Genomic DNA, 16,982 nt, shown 5'->3' on the forward strand with positions numbered 1-16,982 from the left:
GACTGGGTTTCATTTCGGACCATCCGGTAGGAGAGATGTTAGCAGGGGAAGCTTCGCATGTGTGTAAAGGCAGGGTTAAGTAGTCCTGCTCACCCAAATTGGCCAGTAACAGAACAACAGAATTGGAAGGGAGCTCGGAGGTCTTCTAGTCCAACCCCCTGCTCAAGCAAATAGAATTCCAGACAAGTGGTTGTCCAGTCACTTTCTAAAAACCTCCAGCGAAGAAGCATCCACAAGTTCTGGAGACAAGCTGTTCCATGGGTTAATTGTCCTCACTGTTAGGAAGTTTCTCCTTGATGCTTTCACTGTTGCACTCTGGCCTCCTGGAGCTAATCTTGAGAGAGGGCTTTATATATACAGTAGTGGCCAAAATTGTGGAAAAGTGTATTTTTGATGGCTAATAACACCACTTTTTTGGGGGGGAGTTTGAAGATAATCCTATTCCACTGCTGGAATGAATAGCCTGGGAATAGCCCAGACCTTCACCCAATTGAAAATCTATGGATTTTCCGACTAAAGAAACGTGTTAGTCAGAAGCGACCCAGCAATAAAACCCAGTTAATAGAAGCCATCATTCAATCTTGGTTTAACATGATAACAGCTGCAGAATTAAAAGACTTGGTTCACTCCATGGGAAGACGTTATAAGGCCGTCATTCATGCTAAAGGTTACCCAACGAAGTATTAACTGACATGGGGATCATTTTTGTATATGTCATTTTTTTCTACGGGTTTCACTTTTCTTCTTTATACTGTAACTGCTATTCTAATAGCAAATTCTTCATAAAAGTTATTGCATTACATTCTTGATTAAATAATCTTTCCATTGATGTATAATTTTATGGCACTATTCCCCCCAAAAATGGTTTTATTAGCTAGTTTTAGAAAAGACACTTTTCCCAAAAGGTTTCCACAATTTTGGCCACTACTGTATATAATTTGTATAATCTTGTTCTACTCTAACAAGTTGACATTTCTTTTATACACAGATACATAGTACAAAAAGATAATACAAGGTAATCCATAAATATCCACAAAACATTTAAAAGTGTTAAAAATTTAAAAATATTGTTAAAAAAATATTCCCGTCTGATTTATTTGTAATCCACAAAAGGAGGTAGAATGATCAGATTTTCATTTTTTTAAAATAATTTTTATTAAAGTTTTTTTAAAAACAAACAAAAACAGATATTTTCATCTTCTTTTCAACATCTTCGCATCAGTAATCCATATTTATACATTTTCTTTCTTACTTAATATATCTTTTATACATATATTTCTCATATAGCATATATATAGTTATAATATATTCTATTGATCTAAATATTTTATTTACATTTAACATAAACTTGTAAATAGTTTCCTTTCCACAATTTTTATATCTTCCCATTTGTTTCCATATTCCTCCACCTAATTTAACCATTATTTAGTCTTTCTTTGTCCCCCCTTTTTCCCCCTTTTCCTCCAACCATTTATACCATTTCTCCCAGACTAAGTAATATTCTGTTTAATCTTTTTCTTGTATCTCCTTTGTGAGCTTATCCATTTCCACACACTCCATAATTTTTATAATCGCATTGTCTTCTGATGGTATATCATTGTTTTTCCAGTTTTGGGTGAAAACTATTCATGCTGCTGTAATTATGTGAATGATTAAATATCTTATTTCTTTTTCATATGACCTGGTAATTATTCCCAGTAGGAAAATTTCTGGCCTCATTTCTATTTGTTGATTTATAATTTCTTCTATTTGTGTTTTAATTATTTGCCAAAATTGTTTTGTCTTATGGCAGAACCACCACATGTGATAATAAATTCCTTTTTGGTGTTTACATTTCCAACATTTTCATTTTTTTAAGGAAGCTCACATTCAAGGAATTAACACGGTTTTCCCCTTGCATGTATTCTTCTGATGTTTTTTCAGATTTTCAATTCTAGTGAAGTTCTTTCCACACTCCAGACATTCAAAGGGTTTTCCTCCTAAGTGAACTACTTGATGTCTATAAAGGTTTCCGCTGTCATAGTAACCCTTTCCACACGCCAAGCATTGATACGGTTTTTCTCCTGTATGGATCCGTTGATGTCGCCGGAGGTTTCCACTGTCAGTAAAACTCTTTCCGCATTCCAGGCATTTATAGGGTTTTTCTCCTGAATGGATAAATTGATGTCTAAGAAGGTTGCTCTTCTGACTGAAGTACTTCCCACACTCCGGGCATTGGTGCCCTTTTTCTCCTGAATGGATTCTTAGATGGGTATAAAGGTTTGACAGCCAATTGAAGCTCTTTCCACACTCCAAGCATTGATGTGGTTTCTCTCCCGAATGGATTATTTGGTGTATATTAAGTCTTTCCCTCCTAATAAATCTCTCTCCGCACTTCAGGCATTTATAGGGTTTTTCTCCTGAATGGAGCCTTTGATGTCTGTAAAAGTTTCCCAAAAAACTGAAGCTCTTTCCACACTCCAGGCATTTATGAGGTTTCTCTCCTGTGTGGATCCTTTGATGTTTATAAAGGTTGCTGCTATGACTGAAGCTCTTTCCACACTCCAAGCATTTATGAGGTTTTTCTCCCATGTGGGTTCTTAGATGGTCTTTGAGGTTTTCATTTCTTTTGAAGGATTTCTCACATTCCGGGCATTTAAATTTCTCTCCCATGTGGCTCCTTTGATGTGCATAAAGGTTTCCTCTCTGACTGAAGCTCTTTCCACACTCCAGGCACTTATGAGGTTTCTCTCCTGAGTGGATTATTTGGTGTGTATTAAGTCTTTCCCTCCTAATAAATCTCTTTCCGCACTTCAGGCATTTATAGGGTTTTTCTCCTGAATGGAGCCTTTGATGTCTGTAAAAGTTTCCCGAAAAACTGAAGCTCTTTCCACACACCATGCATTTATGAGGTTTCTCTCCTATGTGGGTTCCTAGATGGTCTTTGAGGTTTTCATTTCTTTTGAAGGATTTCTCACATTCTGGGCTTTTAGATTTCTCTTGTAAGTGGATTCTTTGATGTGCGTAAAGCTTCCCTTTCCAATTGAAGTTCTTTCCACATTCCAGGCATTTGTGCAATTTCTCTCCTTCCTGGATCTTTTGGGGACTCCCGAGTTCTCTGCCTGTTATGAAGGATTCTCCGCCCTCTAGGCCCATCTCGGGGTCTCCGCCTGTTTTCTTCTCCATGCAGCTCCCTCCAGGCAGCCCCCTTTCCCAGGGTCCCGCTTGGCTCATCCCGCCTGCAGCCCTGGAGGTCCAGGCCTATCCCCGCGGTCTCCTGGGGAAGCGGTGCCGGGACTGGGCAGAACAGCTCCGCGGAGCCTCCTCTTCTCTCAGGTGGCGCTTCTTTCCTTCCTCCACCGGGCTCCTCCGTCTTCCTGAAGGGGCAAAAGAGAAGTGGGTCACGGCTTTGTCCCCTTCCCCAGAGGGCAGTTCCAGGTCCGCCTGGGAAGGAAGGCCGAAGCCTTCGCCTCTCACAGGCCTTCTGGACAGGCCAAGGCTGGCACAGCCTCCACCTCACCGTCTGCCCACCAGACCAGGCCTCGGGCTCCCTTCTCCGGGAGCCTCTCTGACTGTGACTCCCAGCATCCCCTGCGCCCTATCTAAGTCACAGAAGGTCGAATGAGCAGCACTGAAGCCAATTTCAGAGTTGGCTGAGAGACCATATAGTACAATGATGGCTAACCTTTTTGCCATCGTGTGCCAAATGTGGGGGTAGCACGGGGGGGAGGGTCGTGCGAGTACGTGCCCACACCCATAATTCTATGTGGTCCCCCACGCATACACACACGACCCCCCCGCACTCCCCCCTCTTTTGACACATGATGGCACTGTGGGCCCAGTAGGGCTGTTTTTCACCCTCCCCAGGCTCGAGACTTTCTAGGAGCCTGGGGAGGGCGAAAATGGCCTTCCCCACCCCCACCCCAGAGTCCTTCCGGAGGCCGGAAATGTCCCATTTGCTGACTTCCGGAAGGCCCTTTTTTGCTCTCCCCAGGCTCCAGAGCCTTTCTAGGGGAGGGGAAAAACGGTCTTCCCCACCCCCCCACCTCCCGTAGGCCAAAAACAACCTGCTTCCCTGATTCCAGTGGGCCCAGAAGGCCCAAAAATCAGCTGGCCTGCGCGCGCATGCGTGCTGGAGCTGAGCTCACGTGCCCACCAATATGGCTCCACGTGCGAGGTAAGAAAGAAAACGAGGTAAGAAAGACGCAAAGAAAGCAGGAAAAGCCGAGCGGAAGGCTATCCTGTCAGCACAAGCTCTCAAAAGAGAAAGCGCCAGTAAGGGGGGAAAGGCAGAGGGGGGGGATTGCAGAATAAATTAACCGAGGAAGAGGGGGATGGAACAGGCGTAGAGAAGGTGGCAGAGGAGAGCCAAGACAAAAAGAGCCAAAGGGAAACAAAAAAGCAGGGCTGAGAGAGACCAGTGTGCTCCTTGTAAAAGGAACGGAAACTAAAAACGTGAATTGCCCCAACGCAAGACATCAACAGTCTGGAACCGCTGATCAGCAGGAGTCAGCCTGAATGGGACCAGAGGAACTTTTGAAGCGAGGAACGTCTTGCCCCCCAAAAAACCCGGTTGACTAGTGGGGAGAATCCTGTCCCTTGTTTTGATAGATACTGTGTAGGGGACTGTCCTAGTCCTTCAAGGGCTACCCCCTCCCGAGGGACCCAGCGCTCTGCTTCATGATCCATGCATTCATTTAAGGACGGGGATAGGGCCAGTCATCAAGTGAACTGACAGAACCCAGGTCTTCTCTGTTCCTATTGTACAAAGTTAGCAGCCACCCCTCTCCTAAAAGAAGGAAATACTTCGGAAAATATTTTTAAAAAGGCAGAATATTGTATTTCCCTAAAGGAGGAACATGCTCTTGGAGAGCAGCCCCCATCTTTCTTAATAGCCCCAGCAGGACTGGGCCAGCCTCTCTACAAGACAAAAGGCCCTCAGCTCCAGGGTGATGGGATTAGCCCTCACTCAAGATCCAAACCAGGACAAAGCCATTAAGACGCAACAGGAATTGCCCCACACCCTTCCAGAGCATAAGCTTCTTCATTACATTGCATCACCCAGCAAGCTTCAACCAAACCTCGGAGCTCAGACCACCTCAGCTGTAACTCCTGCATTGCCCCATGGGAGTCTGACGGCAGCCAACAGAATACCTTGCACAGCAACAGGAAGCTCAGGTTCAAAGCCCAAGAGAAGATATCAATATGGAATTAGAGCCTTGATAGTACAGTGGTTTAATGCACCCTGTTATTAACACAGCTGCCTGCAATTTCTGCTGGTTCGAATCTCTCCAAGGCTCAAGGTTGACTCAGCCTTCCATCCTTTCTAAGGTAGGTGAAATGAGGACCCAGTTTGTGGGGGCAATAAGTTGACTTTGTATAAAATATACAAAAGAATGAAGGCTATTGCTTAATGCATTGTAAGCCGCCCTGAGTCTCCGGAGAAGGGCGGCATATAAATCAAATTTTTAAAAAAATAGTTTTAAAATTATGGAATCTGCAGAAATGGACAAACTTACAAAGGAATTACAAGAAAAAAAGAGGAAAATGATTATTATTTAGTATGGGAGAAATGGTACATCTGGTTGGAGGGTAAAAAAGGAAAAAAGATAAGGAAATAAATGGAAAGATTTGAATCATAGATATTGTCACGAGTGTTTCCAGGATTGCTGTGGCTACTTGCCTACTCACAAACAGTATGGTTTTAATCAAGCCATCTCCTGTTTGTAATTACCTGCAAGCCTTCCCCGCCCTAGTTAATTGCAGGCTAACTCCCCATATAAGCAAGGACCTTTTCACTTGCTACTCGGGCCTAGACTCCTGGTTTAGGCCTAAATGCACAGCTCCTGCAGGAAGCTTAGTGCAACGCCGCAGATGGGAGAAGAATGCAGATAAGGACTCCAGACGCCGTTGCAGAGAAACTCCCATGGATGCTTGCCTTTTGCTGTTTTGTAGCACGCAAGCTATCATCGGGACTGCTGTTGCTGGACCTTTTTCCTCCCACAAACTTCAAGCAATGTTTGCTGTTTGAACTGTTTTTACTTCAGGTGACTTTTAGCTGTGAAGTTTGTGCTGCCCCCCACTTTGATTGCCTTGATGATGTATCGACGCCGAAGCTGCTTACCTTCATGCTAGCTTTATTCTCTTGTGAACTGTTTCGGTATTGTGGAGAGGAATCTAGGGAGATAGCCTTGCTTTACATACCCAGATAAGACTTTGTTTTAATGTGCTTTCTTAAAGACATAGTGCTTTTTAAATGTTTTAAAGTAAATTATATTTTTACACAAGACGCCTCTGTCAGAATTATTTCAGTCTCAGTGTGTTTACTCATGAGCTGGTTCACGGTCCGGGGTACCCCTCAACCCCATTCCCTAACAGTTGGTAGCAGAGGATGGTTTAATGAACCTACGCTCATGTGGTAATGCGGTAGACTGAATGTCTGCAGTTGAACAGATGTTGACTAGGGCAGCAGTAGCAGCAAAAAGTATGAAGTCACAAACTGGACTGTCTGGGGCTTAGGCCAAAAATGTTTTGGCTGAAAAACCCCAAACTCTAATTGATTTAGAGAATAGTGGAGCTGTAAGTTTTGGAGCAGAGGCCTTAACTTCTGAAGGGCCTAAGATAGTGAGTAAATCATCATCACCTAAAGAAGTAGAGACTGGAAGAACGCCACTTCAGGTCTTGAAAACAAATACAGAGGTGGATGATGAGTTTAGGAAGGCAATCCTTCAGTTTTTAGATTTGCCCACAGTAAGTCAGAACCCGACTGCTGATTCTAGCGGATTATTAAAGAATCCAGCCGTGAAAGGAAAGAAGATCGAAGTCCTAGAAAACACCGGATCGGTAAGAGGCTTTCAATCTTTTCCTAAAACCCCTACCTCAGACCATAAGTGGAGAATGGGGGATAACAGACTGCCTGATTCGAATGTTCCTGCTTCTTTGTTAAACCAGCATGGCCAAGTTGATATTGCGCCACCTGCTGTTGAAGCCATCATAGATCAGGCCATAAAGACTTTAGCTCCCTTGATGACATCAATGACTTCTGCTAAAAATTTAAGAGACTCTCATGTTGAGCGTAAGGTTGCAAGTGTGATAGAAACTTTGGCAACCATTTTAGGCGATGGTTTGCAGGCACCATCGGCTCAACAAATAGTAGCTGCACATACCAAAGTACCCCTGATGTCTGCGACTAATTCAGCGCATGCCACGAGTGGGATATATCCATCCGTGACGACATCAACATCCAGGACGGTTCCGGAGGCTGCCTCAACTGAAGATAGGAATTTGGGAGCGCGTCCAAAAATTCCTAGAGATGTGCACCAGAGAGGACCCTCGAGCTTTTGTGATCAAACCAGGATGAGCTTTGCATCCGCACAACGTGAAGTTTTAATCCCTCCCATTGGGGAGGAACGATCGTCAGAATGCCAGATGGAAGACACTGTGCTGTGTGCTTCCATTCCAATGCCTTATTGCCCGTTCCAGGACGGACCACATTTTGAACATCAATTAATGTCTGTTTCCATGTTTAATAATGTACAGGTCCTTCCTCCTAATTTTAAAAGTTTAAGTGTGGGTGGAGGAAATTTTAAGGAATGGGTTAAGAGTATTCAAGTAATCTTAATGAAAGAAAATGTTTTATCGTTGTTGTTAAAACCCCCACCTAGACCATGGTCCTTAGAAGTTGATCTTTTACATCATAAGGCCTTTTGTATTTTATTGATGTCCATTGACCCTGCACTATATCCCAGTATATCTAGTAACCTGACCGTAACAGAAGTTTGGGTGAAACTGCATAAGCTATTTTGTTCAAAAAGCTCCCATGTTACAAACAGAGTTTATAGGGAGTTCTATTCCGCAAGGTTGAAGGCGGGAGTAGATATTAATGAACACTTGTGTGAGTTAAACAGGTTAAGACAGGAATTGATGTTGAGGGGGGAAACAGTGTCTGAACAAACCCTCATACTGTTATACTCAATTCCCTTGATCCTAGCTGGGATAATTTTATATCGCAACTGGATAATGTTGATTGTAATAACTTATCTTTAGAAGTGTTATCTGGCAGATTGATTGCAGAAGATAACTTGCGAAAATGCAGGGCGGCTTTTCACAAAAAGGAAAAACCTTTAAGAAGGCCCGATAGTTTAAATAGAGCATATACTATCGGAGAATGCTTCGATTGTGGTTCAAAAGAACATTATAGAAGGGATTGCCCACAAAATGTGAATGCTAGGGCAAATTTAAAGACACCTTCTGATAGTAAATGTAAAAGGAGGTCATTCCCTCCAGGCAGAAAGCCAAGTGTAGATGTTCCTAACCACAGAAGGGGTAAAAAGCCAAATAGAGGCAACAAAGGGAAGAATCCTAGGTTGAATGATACCTCTGTAGGTATAGTGGAAACTACTGAGTCAGAGCTTACAAGGGAACAGCGAGAGCAACTATGGTTAATGGACAGTGGAGCCAGTAACCATGTTGTCAGTGACCGAAGGTTGTTTGTTAATATGAGAAGGCATCAATCCATGGTAAAAGTTGCAAACAGTAAAAAGGTGAATGTTGTTGGCATTGGAGATGTTTATATCCCTGGGATAGGAGAGATTAATGAAGCACTGTATGTACCTGAGATAGACCATAATTTGCTAAGCTTAAGGAGGATATGTGAGAACCCCAGAATGGAGATTCTGTTCTCAGGAGGAACAGCTGTGATCAAAAACAACAAATGTGTGATTGGGGAGGTTTTGAAGATAGGTGGTTTGCCTTATTATTCCCCCAATACGAATGCTGTAACCTGCAGTGATAGCAATTATACTATCTCATTTGGTAGTAACAATGAATCACAGTTAGAACTAGGTGATGAGGACCAAGACTTTCACCAGAGGAAGCCTTGTAAAGACAAATGTAAAGTTAATAAAAAGTTTTTAAATTTTAATTTAGAGTCAGATAGTAGAGAACCTGAAAATGCTAATGCAATTTCTACAGGTGAGCTGTTGCACAATGAATGTGCTCACTTGATGCATCGCAGATTAGGTCATGTGAGTTTTCCTATAGTGAAAAAGGTAACCGAACACTCAAGGGGAACCAAGATCAATGACTGTAACACATTCCTAGACTGTTCAATTTGTAGGAGTGCAAAGTTGAAGGTGAAATCTGCGCCCAAGAAGTCTCAGAGGTACTCTGAACACCCGTTTCAGCTCGTCCACATGGATTTGGTGGGTCCATTCGCACCTTCCGTGGGTAAGAGACGGTACTTTCTTACCATAGTAGACGACCATAGCAGATTTGGATTCGTTTTTCCCCTAACGTCCAAGAGTGAAACGTTGACTAAGTTTAAGGAATTTTGTAACTTAGTCCAGAACCAGCACCAGGTCAGAGTTAAGAAGATCTTAACTGACAGGGGGACTGAATTTAATTCCAGGCAGTTCTCCAGCTGGTTGAGGAATAAGGGCATAGTCCACTTATGCACCGCGCCTTACTCTAAGTTTCAAAATGGCGTTGCAGAACAGCGCAGCGACGTATTACAAACAATGATGCGGTGCGCCCTAGAAGATTCCGGATTAAACTTCGCATATTGGGTAGAAGCAATTAGATACGCGAACTACACCTTGAACCGAGTGTGGTCTAGCGTGGTGCAGAAGACGTGCATCCCAGGCATCCTTGAAAGGAATATTGAAGCGTAAGATGGGGGTAGCCAGGAAGGATAGGCACCCAGCTTCTGAGACGCATAGTGATAGTCACGAGGTAGATGACTCATCGGACGACTCTGATGTCAGTGACACGCCCAGAGGCAGACCAGTTAGGGCTACTAGAGGCAATAAGCCTAAGAGGTACGACAACTTTGTTACCTCAGTCGACCAGGTTTTGGCCACCCCTCAGAGATATGAGGATGAGTTGGCCTTACCTGACCATGAACGACAGAAGTGGCTGGCCGCCATGGATACGGAATTAGACAGCCTGAAAAGGCTGGACGTATTCACGCCAACAAGATTGCCCAAAGACAAGAGGGTGATCGGCACCAGGTGGCTTTTCAAGCAAAAGCCCATTGAAGGTGGGGGCTTTGTCTATAAAGCGAGACTAGTAGCGCAGGGATTCTCACAGAGATTCCCTGACGATTATGAGGACACCTTCTCGCCCACGGTGCGCCCTGAGAGCGTGAGAACAGCTCTCTCTATCGCTACCATGAGAGGCGAACATGTATATCAGTTCGATATTCAGACCGCGTACCTGCACGCCCAGTTAGACAAAGAGCTGTACGTGAGGATTCCTCAGGGAGTAAGCCATCGGGAAGACGATGTGTGGTTGTTGAACAAGAGCCTATACGGCTTAAAACAATCTGGTAAACGATGGTACGAGTGTCTCACTAAAAGCCTGAGAGAGATGGGCTTTTTACCATCGTCGGCTGACGAATGTGTTTTTGTCAAGGAAGATCAGGGCATTAGGGAAACGGTACTGTTGTACGTTGATGACATCCTATATATTTGCAGATCAGAGAACAGGCATAAGAAGTTCTCTGAGGACCTAAGTAAGAGTTTCGCCTTAAAACCATTAGGTCACATTAGCAAATTTTTAGGGGTGCAATTCGTAAAAACCGAGAAGGGGTTTCGGCTCTCTCAGGAAGATAAAATTCAGGAATTGCTTAAAAAGTGTAGCATGGTAGAGGCGAAGCCATGCGATATCCCTATGGCAACAGACTTCCTTAAGAATATGTACACTGAGAGCACGGAGTTTGAGGATAAGACCCTTTACAAGTCCGTGATTGGGTCATTGTTGTACATTGCAAATTGGACTAGACTGGACATCAGTCTAAGTGTAAATGTGTTATCTAGACATTCTGAACATCCCACACAGTACCATTGGAGCGGAATCAAACGACTCCTGAGATACTTAAAGGGTACTGTGAACTATTCATTGTTATTGGAACCAGAAGCAACTAGAGAATTAAGATTGAGTTGTTTTTCGGATGCCAATTGGGCAGGGGATGTTAGATCTAGAAAAAGTACCTCGGGGTATATTGTATACCTAAATAGTAGCCCCGTGTATTGGTACTCTGGGAAGCAGGAGCTAACTGCAACCTCCACAGCGGAAGCTGAGTATGTGAGTTTGTCCAAAGCTTCCAATAACCTAGTTTGGTTTGACGATCTTCTGGTAAACTTATGGAGGCAGCCCATGCAACCTATAAAAGTCTATGAGGACAACATGGCTGCCATTAACATATCGGAAGCCGATGCTGTAAGCCAGAGATCGCGCCATATTGATATACAAAACAAACATGTGAGGCAATTGGTGAAAACAGGTTTCATTAAGACTGTGTATTGTGAAACCAAGGAACAAGTAGCGGACGTGTTTACCAAACCGCTGCCCCGTGACCAACACCTCTATCTTCTGGGTAAAATGTCGATGGCTATGTGAATGTACTTACCATTGATGTGAACATGTACCCAATGTAGAATGTATGTTTGTTAATGAGTCAAATAGCCGCAGAGAAGGGGATTGTCACGAGTGTTCCCAGGATTGCTGTGGCTACTTGCCTACTCACAAACAGTATGGTTTCAATCAAGCCATCTCCTGTTTGTAATTACCTGCAAGCCTTCCCCACCCTAGTTAATTGCAGGCTAACTCCCCATATAAGCAAGGACCTTTTCACTTGCTACTCGGGCCTAGACTCCTGGTTTAGGCCTAAATGCACAGCTCCTGCAGGAAGCTTAGTGCAACGCCGCAGATGGGAGAAGAATGCAGATAAGGACTCCAGACGCCGTTGCAGAGAAACTCCCACGGATGCTTGCCTTTTGCTGTTTTGTAGCACGCAAGCTATCATCGGGACTGCTGTTGCTGGACCTTTTTCCTCCCACAAACTTCAAGCAATGTTTGCTGTTTGAACTGTTTTTACTTCAGGTGACTTTTAGCTGTGAAGTTTGTGCTGCCCCCCACTTTGATTGCCTTGATGATGTATCGACGCCGAAGCTGCTTACCTTCATGCTAGCTTTATTCTCTTGTGAACTGTTTCGGTATTGTGGAGAGGAATCTAGGGAGATAGCCTTGCTTTACATACCCAGATAAGACTTTGTTTTAATGTGCTTTCTTAAAGACATAGTGCTTTTTAAATGTTTTAAAGTAAATTATATTTTTACACAAGACGCCTCTGTCAGAATTATTTCAGTCTCAGTGTGTTTACTCATGAGCTGGTTCACGGTCCGGGGTACCCCTCAACCCCATTCCCTAACAGATATGATTATAAAAGATCAATTTATGTTAATAGTGAATTAAAAATGCTTGAATGCTCAAGGTTGACTCAGCCTTCCATCCTTTCTAAGGTAGGTAAATTGAGGAGCCAGTTTGTGGGGGCAATAAGCTGACTTTGTATAAAATATACAAAAGTATGAAGGCTATTGCTTAACGCACTGTAAGCCGCCCATAGTCTCCGAAGAAGGGCTGCATATAAATCAAATTAAATATATATATTTAACTCTGGCTCTGACTCAAGACCGAGTGGCTGTGTCTTCCGGCGTCCCGATATAGCCAGCTGGTGCCATCGCTGGCTATTGGGGGTGAATCACTGGCCCCCATGGAGAGGGCTCGCAACTTAGGTGTCCTCCTGGATGCACGGCTGTCTTTAGAAGAGCATATGACGGCTGTGGCCGGGAGGACTTTTTATCAGGTTCGCCTGATACGCCAGTTGCGTCCCTTTCTGGATCGGGACTCCCTACACACGGTCACTCAAGCACTCGTCACTTCCCGCCTGGACTACTGCAATGCTCTCTACATGGGGCTCCCCTGGGGGTGCACCCGGAGGCTGCAGTTGGTCCAGAACGCGGCCGCGCGGGGGATTATGGGAGCAACGGGGCGCTCACATATAACACCTCTCCTGCGCGAGCTGCACTGGCTTCCTGTGATCTTCCAGGTGCGCTTCAAGGTGTTGGTGACCACCTTTAAAGCACTCCATGGCTTAGGGCCGGGGTATTTGCGAGACTGCCTTCTGTCGCCGATAGCCTCCCACCGACCAGTTCGCTCACACAGAGAGGGCCTCCTCAGGGTGCCGTCAGCCAGGCAGTGCCGGCTGGCGACCCCCAGGGGGAGAGCCTTCTCTGTGGCAGCGCCTGCCCTCTGGAATGACCTGCCCCCTGAGATACGCACGATATCAGACCTCCGGACTTTTCGTCGGGCCCTGAAGACACACTTGTTCCATCTAGCTGGGCTGGCTTGATTCCATCCTCTCAGTTTTAATTGAATTGGTTTTAATTGGGTTATTTTAATTACCGGGCCGAAATTATTTAATTGTTTTTAAACTGTTTTTTAAATTTTATATGTTATGTTTTATCTCGGCTGTGCACCGCCCTGAGTCCCGCAGGAGAAGGGCGGTATAGAAATATAATAAAATAAATAAATAAATAAATAAATAAATAAATAAATAAATAAATAAATATCGAGTAAGAATATGTATAGAGATGATGTAGTAGGGATATAGATATGTTATAACAAGAAAGAATTAAAGGTATAAATAAGAATATAGAATACCGATGCGACAAATTTGAAAATAAGATGTATAGATGAATCTTTGTTTACTTGTTTTGTATGTTTTGTTGTTTGTTTGTATTTTTCAAATATTTTTTTTGAAAAAAAAATATGGAATTAGTTTCAAAGTCTTCCTCTTCCTTCAACCTCTGGACTGTATATTCCCATCTCTACATCCCCCTTAGTGATGTCTTCTTCTTTTTTCTTCTTCTTTTAAGATGGACTCTAAATTCCTTCCAGGGCCATGCCCAAGGTCCCAGACCTAAGTTTGACTGCTTTTTTGGTCAATCACGAAGGGGTAGTAAAATTCTTGACAGAGAAGAATTTTACTACCCCTTCGTGATTGACCGAAAGCAGTGTTTAAACATGCGTTTAAACATTCCCCTTCCTGTGGCGTTTCAAGTAGCAATTGGCAAAATCTTGGTTGGGTCTCTAAAGCTGCATCAAAAAGCTTTGTGGAGGGAAAGGTTGCATATGGCACTAGGAAACTACCAGAAAAGCAGCAGCTTTGGACACTGCAACCCGCATCTGGCTTCCTTGGCTTGTTGCCTACCAGCTGTGTTGGGACAGATGTGTTCCAGGCAAGACAGAAAGGCTGAGCCACCAGTGGCTTCTTCCAGGAAAAGGAGACAGAGAGGCTGTCAGCTTCAGCTGCTCAGAGCTCAACCTCTGCTACTGAAAAGGAAAGACCGACTCTGGCCCACCTTGCTGAGTAATACTTTGAAATACAGCACTACTGACTGACTGAATTATTTATTTGTTGATTGATTGGTTGATTGATTGGTTCGATTTATATGCCAACCTTCTCCGGAGACTCAGGGCGGCTTACAATGCGTTAAGCAATAGCCTTCATACTTTTGTATATACCTGCTTAGTAGGACTTTCGGCCCCCCCAAGCGGTGTTTTTTTTTATACAAAGTCAGCTTATTGCCCCCACAATCCGGGTCCTCATTTTACCTACCTCGGAAGGATGGAAGGCTGAGCCAACCTTGAGCCTGGTGAGATTTGAACTTGCAGTAATTGCAGGCAGCTAAGTGCTACTTTAACAGTACTTTAGTCCGCTGCACCACCAAGGCCCTTTAATTAAATTTGCCTTGGTGATATAGGAATGTACACTGAATTCACATCCCTTGCACAATTTCCAAAATGTGCACCCCTTGTAAGAAAACATGTGATCATGCAAAACAATTTTTAAATAATTTAAACAAGTTATACTATGAAGCAATAGAGAATAGCGCAATCACTAAAGAAACCATAATAAACAGTAAAATGGTCCTTTTCCTGAAGCAAGAGTAAACTGGAATCGATAGTTAACTGTGGTTATTGTTTTTTGCAGTCGAGGGGCTGTCCTACCTCGCAGGGTTGATTAATGGGGCAATAGGGAAGCCATGATCGTCTCCCGCAGAGCAGCCCAGGAAGAGACTCACCTGGGGGGAGGAGGGTCCTTTCGATGGCTCCCCAGCCGATTCCCCCCGAGATGCATCCCCCGGGAAGGGAAGCCCCCACGGCTGCATTTGCATGGCCTGCTCAGCTTGGCTGCTCTTAGGTTAACTTTGCTTGCAGGCAGCCTGTGAACCCAGCCGGGGCTCAGGATGCGCAAGGCCAGGAGTGGGAAGCATGTTGTGTGAACGGGGCCTCCGGTCCCACCGAGTCCTCTTTGAGGTCCTTTCAGGCGATGACCCAGTCCGCCTCTTTCCCAGTGGAAGGCCTGGGGCAACGATGCCTCCCTTGGCTTCCAGACTTCTCCTGCCGGCTGCAAGGATGGCACCGGGGGCTACTCTCCCTTCTGCTACAGAGACGGAGCCCTCCACCACTTCCACTCGTGGGCCTCTGTCCCGCCAAGAGCCACGGTGCCTTTCATGCGAGCCCTCCTTACATGTGAACAGCTGCCAGGAGCGTTTGAGGCCTTTGCAAGCCAGTCTTCCCAATTGCTTCCGTGCTTCTGGCCCCAGAGTCAAGGCTCATGGCCTGAAAATAGGGGCAGAGAATGATAAAAGAGAAGCTGTTGCCCCCCCCAAAACTGGCCACCCCCCCCCTCTTGCCCCCAGTCTTTGACTTCTCGGACCCCCAGAATTGAATACCTTATTTCAAGTGTGGGGAATGTATGTAAGTATGACATTTATACAACTACACATGCTTAAACAAGAGTAGAAAAATAACATAAAGAGCCAATAAAGAGCATCCCAGATCCTCCAAAGGCAGCATATTCCCACTATCAGGCCTCCTGAAGGTCTCTGGAGCTTCTCCATCATCCAGGTCAGGGTTGTCCTGAAGGAGCTTTTTCAAGAGGCAGCTGGATTTCCTTTGAAGGCGTTTCGCTTCTCATCCAAGAAGCTTCTTTGGTGGTGAAGAACTGAAGAAGCTTCTTGGATGAGAAGTGAAACATCTTCGAGGAAAAATAAAGCCCAGTTCCCTTTGTAAAAATTACCTTTGGGATGAGGCCTCCTGCTTGAGCAGGGGGTCAGACTAGAGGACCTCCGAGGCCCCTTCCCGCTCGGTTGTTCTTATTGTTAGCTGACAAGGGAACTTCCTACAAACCTCTAAAAACACCTCCAGCATCAGATCACCTGAGGTCTTTTGTGCACCTAAAAACCCCTTGAGGACCTCACTGGGCTCCAGCATCACCTTTCCCCAGGTATTTACTGCAAAAACAACATTAAAACCCCAGGTAAAGCAAGAACAATAAAATGATGTCATATCTTAAGAAGTTGCTCTTGGCCAGAGGGAGGGGGGGCATAAAAGTTTAAAAACTTATGGAGTTGCTCAATCAGGATCCCCTCCCAGCCCAGGAGAAGCTGCAGTGCAAGAGAGGAGCAGGGCCAGGACCCCCTCCAGCCTTTGGGGCCCAGGATTTAAATAGGAAAAGCCCCCCCACCAACCCAAGGCGGTGGGGGTCCTCCAGCTATGGGGCATTTAAGGGGAGGGGGGCAGAGCTGGGGGGGCTGCAGTGGGGGGGAAAGGTGGGCCTTCCTGGAGGCTTCGACCTCAGGGGCTCAGCAGAGGCTGAGGGGGTCCACATATTAATGGGGGGGGTCCTGGGGGGATTTAGCCCCCTGCAGATTTGCAAAGGGGTCCTTGGGGGGGGAGAGGCGGGAAAGGGGGGTCAGGAGCTGCAGGGAGGAGCCTCCTCGGTCTCTAAGCCTGGAGACCCCCAGGAGCCCCTTCAGCCCCGCCTGCCTGGGTGCCCCCCCCATATTTCCCCCCCCTCCCGCCTTGTCTAGGGAGAGACCCCGGTTGGGGGAGGGGAGGGAACGTCACAGCCCCAGAAGGGCCCCCCAACCTCCGCCTGCCTGGATGGGGGGAGGGGGAGAACACCGGACCCCAAAGATCAAAGGGAGACCTCCCCCCCCCGCCTCACCTTCGCGCAGGACCAGCAACCCCCTCGGCAGGGCGCAGGCGCCGTGGGCCTGATTGAAGGAAGGCGGACGCCGATTGGTCGCTCTGGGGAGGTTGGCGATTGGCAGGAGGACTCCGAGGGGCGGATCCCCCGAAGGAAAAAGCGG

The 16,982-nt window shown here is 45.5% G+C and overlaps 1 protein-coding gene across 3 annotated transcripts; it reads right to left on the reverse strand.

Moving 5' to 3' along the window:
- Nucleotides 1-1,456: 1,456 nt before the first annotated feature.
- On the reverse strand, nucleotides 1,457-16,978 carry LOC117671292 (uncharacterized). 3 transcript variants are annotated; one of them, XM_087879810.1, is made up of 2 exons: nucleotides 16,838-16,978; nucleotides 1,457-3,356 (listed from the first exon to the last, which is right to left on the reverse strand). In XM_087879810.1, exon 2 carries the CDS (start codon nucleotides 3,211-3,213, stop codon nucleotides 1,870-1,872), a length of 1,344 nt encoding a protein of 447 aa, XP_087735936.1. In that variant the 5' UTR covers nucleotides 3,214-3,356; nucleotides 16,838-16,978; the 3' UTR covers nucleotides 1,457-1,869. The 3 variants fall into 3 exon arrangements, with proteins under 3 accessions (XP_087735936.1, XP_087735938.1, XP_087735937.1); XM_087879812.1 differs by lacking the exon at nucleotides 16,838-16,978 and adding an exon at nucleotides 15,356-15,459; XM_087879811.1 differs by lacking the exon at nucleotides 16,838-16,978 and adding an exon at nucleotides 14,907-15,442.
- Nucleotides 16,979-16,982: the final 4 nt, after the last annotated feature.

Source organism: Pantherophis guttatus, chromosome 16 (assembly GCF_059756535.1).
Source record: "Pantherophis guttatus breed Tessera chromosome 16, ASM5975653v1, whole genome shotgun sequence".
Lineage (NCBI taxonomy): Eukaryota > Metazoa > Chordata > Lepidosauria > Squamata > Colubridae > Pantherophis > Pantherophis guttatus.